General features: G+C 38.6%; 1 protein-coding gene and 1 long non-coding RNA gene across 2 annotated transcripts in view; both read right to left on the minus strand.

The window, feature by feature from the left end:
- Positions 1-2,550: 2,550 nt before the first annotated feature.
- On the minus strand, positions 2,551-5,136 carry LOC103899163. Its single transcript, XR_657583.2, has 2 exons — positions 4,548-5,136; positions 2,551-4,347 (listed from the first exon to the last, which is right to left on the minus strand). It is a non-coding gene; the product is annotated as an uncharacterized LOC103899163 (long non-coding RNA).
- Positions 5,137-7,252: 2,116 nt separating this feature from the next.
- Positions 7,253-12,500, minus strand: part of PROX1 (prospero homeobox 1) — a 38,727-nt gene continuing 33,479 nt past the window's right edge. The window contains exon 4 of the mRNA XM_009279581.1: positions 7,253-8,449. Coding sequence (XP_009277856.1) covers positions 8,264-8,449 — 186 coding nt within the window. The 3' untranslated portion in view covers positions 7,253-8,263. The remainder of the gene's footprint in view (positions 8,450-12,500) is intronic.

Consider the following 12,500-nt stretch of genomic DNA (forward strand, 5'->3'; position numbering starts at 1 on the left):
CTTTTTATCTAGCAGTTCTGCCACCACCACGGGAGCCCTCCATCCCCGTTCAACAATAAGCTTTAGCAAAGATTTAATTTATTTTCCGTATTGAGTTCTTAAAATGAACGCAGTGCCAGATTTTAAAACTGAATTAGTCTGTTTGGGGAAACACTGTAACCCATTGCAAAGAGTGACGGACTTGTTTGCCGTTATTTCCCAAACGCAGTCAGTCGTATGCTGCAACTCACCCGTCAGTTCCCTTTCCCTCCTAACAAAGAGGGAAGACTGGATCAGAAGGGATCATCTCCATAGAAATTGTGTTGGCACAACCTAGACTGGGCATAAATAAGGGTACAGACCAAGAAAATGAGAGCAATTAACTCTTTCAGGCTCTCAAATCACAAAATGCAGTCTTCTACATTCGGCTTCTCAGTAATGTGATGTGTAAAAGACCCCAGTTCCTAGTGATGGTCTCAGTGACATAAAATTGCTCCATTTGCCTTGGTCAGGGATGATTCTTGTCTTCCTTATGATTTTTAAGCTAGAACGTAGCATCTTCCTTATTGTAAAAATTCCAGGTATTAGGGGAACTGAGGATTTCCAAGCACAGATGGCCAGATCTGCAGAATTTGGATCATTTCAGGGTGCTTGAAGCCTGGGAAAGTTGATTTGGCCCTCTGCAATGACAGGGACTACTTGCCAAGTTCCAGTCTAGCTCTGAACTCCTGCAGTATTCTGAGATGCCAATAGCTAGGATTTCTTATTTAGAGATCTGTGTGCTTTCCACTGCAGGGTAAAATGGCAAATAGTGTCTTGTATTTCACAGAACCAGGATATTTCAGAGAAAAACTGATCAGGGGACAGCGTGAGCTAGCAATTACCCATGCAGCTCGTATCCTTTGGTTCATTAACTGGGCACCTGAGGATGATCTCCCTCTCCTTCATCTAGCGAAGTCTTGATAGCCAACACAAAAATGAGCCCTCCCATGTAATCTGTGGCTGCCTTTGCAAGCCTTTGCTGGGCTGTGCTTAACCAGCTGCCTGGTTTTAGTTTCCTCACCCTCTCTTTGGCTTCCCTCTGACAAGGAAAGCATTTTCATGGTTTCCCAGCAGCTCCCTCCTGGGATGCCTGCGCTTGCTCTGAACCAAGATTGGCAGAGGATCTCCTCAAGGCTGGAGGCTTTCTGGAGCGGATGAACCAGGGACCTTGACACACTCCTCATTTCAGACATTGCAGTTTGCCCTGCTTACCGTGCCATGGTCTTAGCAACCTCCCAAATACACGGACAATTAGTAAGTGCTGTGGGGCAGCCAGTTCCTTAAGAAATGACCTGAATGTCAGGTATTTTGACCTGAAAATGCTTCTGGTATGTTGGTTTGGTAATGTGGATAGACATGAACCTGGAGATGCAATTTGTTTGCAGTAAAAACTGAGAAAATCTTACACCTAAATGACTATTAGTTACATAGATGCAACTTCATGACCTTCCACAGGCCTCCCTTACACCTGGTGGTGATGTGGCCCAGCAAATGCAACTCCAGTTGTATAAAAAGACATGGAGTTTTAATTGCTGTTGCAGATCTGAAGTATTTATTTGGTTGTTACAGTGTAGCTAAAGCTGGATTCAGGCTCCAGCTCAGCTCTACAGCGTCTTGAGGCTGAATCAGGGAAGATTCTGAAAATAAATGACCTCAGATAAAAACATATTTTTAACACGCTCCTTCTTCAAAATCAGAGAATTCTTGCATGATTTTGCGATCCAAATAAGCTACCATCTTACTGCCAGCTGCACCAATTCTAAGCCAAAAAGAGACCATTTATTCTGAAATGCAGACAATAATGTAAATCAAAGGTTCACTCAACCTCAGAATTTTAAGATACATATGAAACAGCAGAAATAGCAAAGGACTAGAGTAAAACAATGAACAAATGAGACTTGCATTTTGAGGAAATGTATAAGAACAGATTAGTTATATATAATGCTAATGATTATACAGTTTGAAAAGGAAGTGATCCAAGAAAGAGTGATAGATTGTAATTAAAAGAATAGAGAATGGTATCTGGACACTACCATTAACAAGGGCAAATTGATAACAGGAACAAATGTGAACCACATCAAAACAAGCGTTGTTCTACATTCACCTGACTTGTGGAACTCCCTGTTGCAGGACACCAGCATGGCAGGTCTTTCCAGGAAATGATTAAACATCATAAATGAAAGTACTTTCTAGCTCACGTTGGCTACATTTAATTTAAAGGGCTGTCTATGCCTCAGACATAACATGCCTCTTGCAGGGAATTATTCCTTGTCTGATAGACTATTGCAAAATAACATTCATTATCTTAACCGGTGCTGGAGGTAGGACACCGGATTAGATAAATCATTATATCCATTTTGCAAGAGGGCTGGCAGTTTCATTAATAAATAATTCGAACTAAGGGGAAAAGAAAACCTTCAGAGGACTACAGTGTTAAGCACAGCCTGGCCGCAGCAGAGAGGTTCGGTGGTTCACCTCTCGATATGGGGCAACATAAACTTTTGGAAAGAAATATAAACAATGGCAATGAGCTTGCAATTTATATTTTATTTTGCACAAGCTTGCATATATACTGCACATACATTCAGTTTAGAGAAGATGGAAGGCACACAAGGCAATTGAACTACTGTATCCTTTAAGTGGTACAAAGCAAAAAGGTAAAAGTCTGGAGAGTATACAAAAGCTTTAAACACACAAAATAAAATCCACCCCCCCCAAACATTTTTCCTGTGTTTATCTTAAATTTAGTAGCTGCCAAGCTAGAATTGTAACTTTTTTCAATCAATTGTCTACTGCACCTTTTTTTCCAAACGGACAGGGGAGTCTTATTGTTTTATCTTGTCATCAATTAATATTACAGTACATCCTTGGTAATACAAAATTGTACACCTTCATCAAATAAATTAGGATAAATTAAACCAATAAATTATGCAAAGTCTTCAGAACAATAGACAACAACAAAAAAATCCACAGTTGAAATTGCCTCTAGCTAAAAAATAAAATAAAAAAAAATCAAAAATTGACTTTATCAGTTCAGTTATTGTACTATCTTCAAATTAAAGGGTCTTTATTACAAAAAAAGAGCTTAATAATGCTATTTACAACATATTGCTAAATAATATAAAGGCAGTGTTTTGTCACTTTTGTAACTATATACATATGAGTAATGGCTGGGACAATATCAGTTTAAACCTTAACCTTTGACTCTTCTGGGCAGCATTAAAACCAACCTAAAGAGGCTTCCCCCCCCCCCCTTCTTTTTACGTTTCTGACTCTTGCACGTTATATGGTAATGAGATGGTTATTGTTTTTGTCCAATATCTCACTCGAGTGGTACAATTAATGCAGAAAGGATGGATTTTAGAGAAAAATGTAAGCTCGCTGTTTCTTCTAGATTTGTTTCTACATATCCCAGTATATTTGTGCATTTGGAAGGTGGCTGCTTTGGGAGAGAGGTGACTGTGGCTCAGATGAAAAGACTAAATGAAGTCATAGTGCCACCACCTTTCATACACTAAAAAGGATATTCCTAAGAAGATACAAAGGTTAAATACCAGTTTTCATCCCAGCTCTAAATATGAGCATTTTTAGCTTCAGTTTATAGATGGTTTACAACCAACAGTTCTACAGAAAACAAAATTGCATTTCCTTCAACAGAACATTTAAGTGCAATACAGTAACTGCTTACTCATATAAACCAGTTACATTCCTTAAGGGGAGCTTTTTGAAAACAATGCGTATTGGAATTTTCAAACACATAGTTGGTACCAGAAGGAAACATTTGCACTATTAACACCAATGATTGCTATATAATACACATGGCAAATATAGTTTTTGCTTTCACTTCTCATGTACAGTGCTCATTTTGGGGGTTTTGTAAACCACTTTCCATTTTTAATATATATATATATCTTTCTGTATATATATATATGTATAATCTTTCAATGCTGCTGGTGAAAATCCTATCTTTAAAGCCACAAAATCTTCACCTTTATTTCTTAATTAATATTAACCTGTGGAAAAAAACACTTTTCTATTAACTGACTTCATATACATAGAAAAAAATTCTGCCATTTTACAGAAACTGTATTACCCATTCCCTTGACATCTGATGAAAGAGACTTAACTTTTAAAAGTAGAGCGCTGGATTTTCAAGAATGCTTTCAACTATCTATACAGTTACTGTAGTGTTTCTTATAAATTCAACAGATGTTTTCAGAATGTAGTTATTAAAATCTTATGTCTTTATGCAAGAACAGCCATAAGGTTGAATATTTACATTGCTTTATAAAAGTTCCCCTCGATTTTCAATGTTCACCCACATACCTGGTACAGTAACAAAGATTCTGCAAACTTAAAACACTTTAATTAAATAATAGTTACTGTAGTGTTTCTTATAAATTCAACAGATGTTTTCAGAATGTAGTTATTAAAATCTTATGTCTTTATGCAAGAACAGCCATAAGGTTGAATATTTACATTGCTTTATAAAAGTTCCCCTCGATTTTCAATGTTCACCCACATACCTGGTACAGTAACAAAGATTCTGCAAACTTAAAACACTTTAATTAAATAATACTCAGAGGCACAAAGCAAACCTCAGGATTACATGGGTGAACACCTTCTTAAATAATTACTACATTCTAACATCTTCCACGTGTTTACCATTAAATGTGAAACGTTCCCATTAAACAACCAGAGATACAGTAAGAATTAAATGTTTTGTAGTTTCAAATAGAACATTCTTTTCACAAAACATAACAAATGTCTAAAATAGGTTCTTAATCTAGATAGGAAAAAGGTAAGCTTTTCACTTCATACGCATATTTTGTGTGTGTGTGTGTTTCTGTGTATATATACATACATACACCCACACAGTTTGTGTGTGTGACTATATATGTATATGTATATGCACATGTCACGTATGAAATATTGCTTCTATACTACTTTTCATCAGGCTAAGAAAACACAAGATTTGCACCACAGTTACAAAAAATTGGCTTCTACAAGAATTTTCAAAACTTGAATGCTGCTCAAACAATTGAGAAAAAATAATTTGCGTTATCAAACTGTTCTAAAAATTCTCTTCTTCAAAAACGTATTCTCCTGCTTTGTTTTTTTTTTTTTTAATTTTTAAAAAGACACAAAATATGCATAGCTATCAACATTATGTCAAACAGCCGGAAAAAAAAAAATCAGTGTTTATTGCAGCTGTAGTAATTGAAAAATAAAGTTTAAAAGATGAAAATTGTAAGCCACAGAAGGCACAAGAACAATTGTACTTGTGGGGGAAAAACTGGTATTTTGAAGGATTTTTTTTATCCTTCCGCTGGTGCATTTAAGGTCTAGGCACAGACTATAACCTCAAGTTTATATGCAGAAATAAATCTGAATTAGCAGTAAATGAATGGCAACATGGGGGTTTCTACATGGATTTTGAAACTCTTTCCCTATGTAAACTTTTCATTACAATAAAAGTAGCCTCCTGCCTTTTAGCCATTTTTAGTGACATAATATTGAGATCATTTGAAAGAAACTGCTTTCTACTTAAAATTTAGTAGGAGCTATGCTATGTATTTATAATTTTAGGTGTATTGGGAGGCACAAAGGCAATATGGCTATAAAATGCAGAAAAATCACATCACTGAAATGATCAAATTATCATTTATTCCTTTTTCAGATGAAGGAGTTTTTTATTTTGCTTTTAAGATGAAATTTCTACTCTTAATTCCTATGCCTCATTTGCTATTGAGATTATTCTACTTATAAATAAATAAATAAATGCAACAACATCAAGTGTTGAGTACACAATTTCACTTATTTAGATTATGTGAATCACATTGCAGCCAAATAATAATAATAATAACATTAATATTAATAATAATAATAACAACAAAACAACATAATAAAAGTAACGGTAAAATCACAGATTGAGATGGTAGCTAGTAGTATGTCCACATAGTATGACTAAAGTATGGCTTTGCTTTCTTATGTCCAAGATGACAATGCAGTGTTATATTTTGTATCTGATGGTATGCCAATGATGAGCTTACTGTATTAAAACTTGAGCATTTTATGCCACTTCTTCCCATAAATCAAAAAAGTGCATGAACACAATTTTCATCCTTTCTTACTCAGAATTCATTGGAGTTACATCTTTATGAAGTGTAATGTTTACCAAATCATGCACACACACACAAAAAAAAAAAAAAGAACACAAAAGGAAACGAAAGAAAATGGAAGAAAAGAAAAGAAAGAAAAAGACACATCCTGTCTACTGTAGGGATACGTACAGTATTAGGTACTCTCAGGGAGTCTAAGATCAAGAAGATTTGTTTTGCTTTTAATGCATAGTGAAAATGTTGGCACTTCATCCCATGCTATTGTCTGCATTGCCTATACTCCACAGATACTGCCAGTGCTTGAAAAGAATGACAGGGAATCGTAGGATTGTGCTGTTTAATTTGAAGTCAGCAGGTTTTTAAGGCTTTCTGCTAACAATAATTGCTTTCATACATTTCTGTCTATCAGCAGTATTTGTAAATGAAGTGAAATTGCAATGATCAGGTCAGCTCTTTAGTCACATGGGTAAACTTTCACTCTCCAAAGTCAAAATGTAATTTTAAAATAAAGAAATAAGATACCAATATCCTCGATGGTCTAAATATAATTCACAGCTAATTAGGAACTTCCTCTAGATTCAGACTGAATTATGTAGGGGAAAATACTATTGACGATAACAATAAATTCTTACTGCATCCGTACAAAAGACGACAGAGAAAATGACAAATACAGAGTGCCATAGCATATTCAACCTTCCCCCAAACTTCTGGAGACGATACCTTTCTGAAAACGTGAGAAAAGGAGAGCCACTGAAGAAAGCACGAGAACTAGCAGCTAGCTTTCTTTCCGTCTGCTGACATATCGTGGTATAGCATTCAGGCGAACCCAGATCCATCATGGACTTTACACTGTAGCTCAGATTTTGGTCAAGACTAGCTCCAGCTTCAGAAGACAAGTGCAGCGCATTGCTCAAACAGATTTTTTTTTTTAAAGCTGCACTTACTGTAATTTTAAAAATCCAATTTGGCTATCTGAACCCTGCATAGCCAGGAGGACACTGCGATTTTTGTATATGCTTGATTAGATTTTTATGAAAATGTAATTTTTATTCTTCTGATTAGGAAAAGACTAATTATATTTTACAGCTACAAACAAGGTTTTTTTTTTTCCTTTGCCTCAGCACTATGAGGTGAAGACACTTTCTTCTACTATATCTAAGATCATTCAAAAGTGCTTTTCGAATACAGACAGAAAACTTTGTATACTGGAAAGGGGATTTTTGGGAGCAGAATGGACTAAGAAAAGAATAAATTTAGGGACTAATGCCACTTAAAGTAAGACCGAGACATGGCCATATAGGACGCTGAAGGTTTCATTTTTACTCTATGGAGAGTGAAATGCTTCCGCTTTAATAAGCTGACCGTATTCCAAAATTAGTGTGGTTGATACAATATTGTGCATGAATTACTGGCCTCACCCTGCAAGAACGGTATTTTATTTGTGCAAACGTCCCTTGCTGCAATTTAGAGAAACAACAATCTGGCATGTTGATTACTGGTGCAGGGTATTTATTGTTTCTGTAAGGAAAGCATGAAGAATAGGGTTTGCTTTTTTGGGTATCACTTCTTGGAGTGAGTACCTAGAATAGATGTTGTAGTTTTTTGAAGTATGAAACAAAATCTAGTTATTGGTTAAAAAGTATATAAAACAAAAAGAAAAGCTCGAAGCTTATGAAGTGACTCCACAGAGTTCAGACCTTTAGCAGTATAAACATAATATGAACTTCATTGTCTGTAGTATTGTGCCATGACATTAGTCTCACTAAGACAAAATGCCACTTTGCAGCAAGCAATAAATCTGACGAAGCATTTTTAAACATAATGCCCTAACTTGCTAAGACAGGCTTTTACACGCTTCCAAACTCTTCTCCCTGAAAATTAACCCCGTAGATTCTCCAAATGTTAAGGGTCTTGGGCAAAAGTAAACCGAAGGCTGAAGTAAAATAACCATCCCCTTGGAACTGAACGAAAACTTAAATCCAGGAGGGATCACAGTCTAATTTCATATACATATATATGTATGCGATACACATATATATGAAATTAAAATAGAGACACACATGACTTGGGCATCAGAAGGGGACTGCTACTTTCATACATTCATAAATAGCTGCTGAACTCTACTCATGAAGAAGCTCTTGTAGGCAGTTTGGGGATTTGAAAATCTCGGGGACCTCACTGTCCAGCTTACAGATGACCTTGTATATGGCCTTCTTCCAGGAAGGATCAACATCTTTGCCTGCGATAATGGCATTGAAAAACTCCCGTAACGTGATCTGAGCCACTTCCAGGAATCTCTCTGGAACCTGCTGATACAAGGAGACAATGGCATTAATACAGTTTTCAATTTCAAGTCTCTGGTTCTTCAAAGGAAACTGAGCTAAGTTCTTTCTTTCAGAAAGGGGCTTACATAGCACCTGCATTTTCTAAATGTGGCAGCTTCTATTCTCTTATGCAAAGCTGTTATATATAGTACTATAGCAATAACTTTTATAACATGTGTTGGAGATCTTTGTAAAGTCTACTGACAGAATGTAGGTAACAAAATGTTACTGTCTGAATTTGGAGAGTGGGGGATTTATAGGATATAATTAGCAGGAGGGGAAACAAACACAATTGTCTTTAAGGAGAGAAATCTCTGCTTGATGTTTTACCCATGCATTTACAGCTATGTTCTCCTCTCCGTGTGGGAACTGATATGAAAGTTATGCATGCATAGAAAAGCCTCTGTACCTCTGCACTTAACTGTGGTTACAACCAGTGCTGAAAGCTATCAAAGAAATAGGGTATCTCCAAATGTTGTTCGTAGTTTAAAAACAAGTAAGCAAGCAAGCCTTCAGCTAACAGCTTGCTTCTGTGGCTGCTGTGCATGACACCCCCATAAGATGGCTTTCTCGGGAGACGTTATGGTCTTCCCTTCTTTTTCAGAAGCCTACAAATAAAACCCCAACCTCTTCAATGGGCGCATTGTGCTCCAAGTGGCTACTGAGCTGGGATGCATCAAACTCATCCGGGTTTTCTAAATGTCACTGTCACTTCACGAGTGAGCCAAACGGCCAGCTAGCAGGGGCGTGCCACTCTCAGAAGCCCCTGAACAATGGGTAAATGTTAAAAACCACAGTTACCTTCAAACTTTGGTAATTCATCCTAAATAGTTGTCTCTGGCAACAGCACCACCTTCTTACCCTCTGCCTTAAATGATTCGAAAGCAATCACTATAATGAACCATAGGTCAGTTGCAAGGTTGAGGTCATCTCCATAAAGGTATTATTTTCCATTTTTTATTACGGAAATATGGCTTCACAGCTCTAGAACTGCTAATACACGGCCGGCGAGTAGCCAGCATGCTTATAATAGCAAGTATTCCCTCACTGCTATTCTTTGCCCACTCTGGCAAGAGGAGTTTTCCAACCTGCAGTAGAGGCTACTTCAACCAGTCCTGTGGCCAACAGACACCCGGGCAGATCTCACTCATTTACTCAATGCATGTCACATCACCAGATCAGGGCCAGCACCTTATCCTCTACTTCAGGCTTTTGTTCTTCTCCCTTTAGAAGCCCCTTTCAGAAAACTTGTCTGGAAATGTGCGGGTTTAACCTGATTCAGTAGAGCTCTGGAGCCTCACTCACCTATCACCGTTGGGGAAACGCTAGCAGTTTGCTAGCCACATTTTGCCATCAGATAAGCATGAGATCAGCTCCCCCTGACACCAGCTGACAAACTCTGCTTCCAGAAGCCCCGCAGCCCGCAGAAGTCCTCTATCTACCTCCGAGAGTAAAATCCAGCCCCCACACGATTTTCCCTGCTCCCAAAGACAGGCTGCCTTCTGTGGAAATTTTTCATTCAATGGGCCGCACAGAAAGAAACATTTTTACAGATGTTCTATGGCAGGAATAATTATGAGGGAAGAAAATAATTCTTATGTTTCACTTATTCCAGCTCAAAGAAATAACTTAAAACTCCATGTAACCACTCTGCTGTTTGTGCACTTTGCAATACGTCTACAAAAGATACCATGCTTGTCTTATTCTTGCATTGCTATAAAAAATGATACACTTTTCTGTTCACGCAGTTCAAACAACTGCTCATGTGCTGTTCATCACCCCTGGTATTGCTGGGTGCTAACCAAGGGAAGGAGTTTTTGACTGCATGATACTAGAAAGCAAGAAATGTAGTAGATAACCAACTTTTTTTTGGTGTACACACTGATGTTAGCTCACGAGGGCAAAAACTGTTGTTTTTTGTCTTTGTGCTTGGGAAGAAGAGTTCACACCTTTCAATTTTGGTGTCCACTCCAGAGGACCAACATCAGATGCCTTTCTTCCCTTCCAAGTCGCTGGAGATGGGAGGGAGCCAATTACAAGCACCTACATGAGAAGCATAAAGTCCAAATGCAAAAAGTCCTACCTCTCCCTACGTGGTTACACCCATCACAACTTTAAGCGTGGAAGTGACAACCTGGGTTTTAAGTTGAGCCTTTGCCATTCAATTTCTACCTGTGCATATGAAAGTTTTCCAGGTAGGGGATGCTGCTTTTCCATGGAGTAGGCAGTGTGAAACCCCTGAGCCACTAGCTTCCAGGCCTCCCACCCCCGTAAAGACACACAGGCTTTTCTTTTAGGCTAAGAGTTAGCTTTTAAGGTCTGACTTCATTGTACCTGAGTCACATCTGCAGGGCTGGGCCGCTTTGAACCCGGTACAACAGGCTGCAGAGAGCAGCCCACAAACATAATAGTGAACAAAGCCCTGCGGGGGCTTTGAAGAGACCTCCTCGTAATGCCAAGTTCCCAAAGATCTCCCCTACTCCACAGGCATTAGAGCCGTTCATAGCTCTTTCCTTTTGGGATGTTATTAGCAATTTTTCATGTCAGACTGGATTACACATGTTACTTTGCGTGTTGTAATGTGAATAGCACTGTGATTAATCCCCACAGGACAGTTCGTCGGCCAACATTTTTCCTTTCTAGAAAGAGTAACCGCAAAGTGTTGTGGGGTTTTTTTAATAAAGAAAATACTAGTGAAGTCCAGAGCCTGAAAATAAATATTTAAATGGATGGGTAGTTAGACTTTTCACTGGGCAATAATCAGTCAGCCATGTTAATTATGTGTCTGGGGGTAGCATTTCCCTGACCCTAAGTGATGGTGACCTATTCAGCGCATCTTTACACCTAACTGACTGAACATCTCTGAAGTAGGAACATCTGCAGAAAATGCTTCAGTGACAAATAAACTCCATCTACGTTGCTTTTAATAGAACCAACAATCCCTAGTATGAACCCAGGGCATTTTCTTAGCATCAGGTGGCAGCAGTCAATCAAAGAATCACACTGTACATTCACCAGGAGGAAAGACAATGAGGTCTGCTCAGGGGGAGGCTAGGTGGGTTTCAGGCCGAAGCCTCCGCATCAGACTGATTTAGAAAGAAATCACACTTTGCCGCATGCTTTGTCAATGTAACTTAGCTTTGCTGCCAAGGAAAAAGTCACAGGCCAAGCTTTGGGCTAGTGTAAATCAGCAGAGCTCTACCAGTGCAGTTATGCTGATTTACACCTGGTACGCATCAGTCCTGTACCTCCTAATGCAGTCCAACAACCACCACAGTGCCCGTTCTCAAGCCTTGGACACATTAACACATCCCCTTCGTCTGTGAAAACTGGGAGGGAATTAAAGCTCTCATCTGCTCTTGTCTATTTATGCTGTTTTAACTACTGGCATTTTCCTTGGCTTGAACAACTAACCTGAACTACTTCACTCCTGGGTTTGCATGTGCAACTACCATGCTGAACCATTTGGATTAGCACTGTGGGGGAGTGCTTTGTTAAAAATACTCAGCTCGAACTATTTCTCTGTGAGTAAAAGTATAGTTCCAATGGCTCAAAAGTTGGAGCCAAGTCAGACCTAACTCACACTTCTTTCATACAGAAGCATACACAGTTGCAGAAAACGATATGCTTTAAAAATACTTGTTGAATTTCTTTCCAAGGAAAACATTACCAAAAAGGCAGCGGTGATTGGGAAGGTGAGGGCAGATCCTCAGCAGGTCTAAGTCAGCATTGCTCGAGGAAAATCAGTGAAGCAACGCTGATTTTAAGCCAACAAAGAGGATCAGGCTTCCCTTTCTGATGGTATGCATGGACTTTAAAAATCACTGTTGGGAGGAAGGGAACGCTAGAAGTGGCCATGTGTCTCAAGTTGGTGGCCGATCAGTGGCCCTTCACTATTTTTCTCACTATTGGGTTGTCTTGTATCTTGTATCTTTTATTAGTTAATTCTTTGGGGTTTTGGGTTGTGCAGCAAAGACTTTTTCTCCCTTCCCTCCCATTCCCCTCATCTCCTCCCCTCCCAGAGCCCTCCTCC

This window comes from Aptenodytes forsteri, unplaced genomic scaffold (genome assembly GCF_000699145.1).
Source record: "Aptenodytes forsteri isolate BGI_AS27 unplaced genomic scaffold, ASM69914v1 Scaffold195, whole genome shotgun sequence".
In the NCBI taxonomy this organism is placed as follows: Eukaryota; Metazoa; Chordata; class Aves; order Sphenisciformes; family Spheniscidae; genus Aptenodytes; species Aptenodytes forsteri.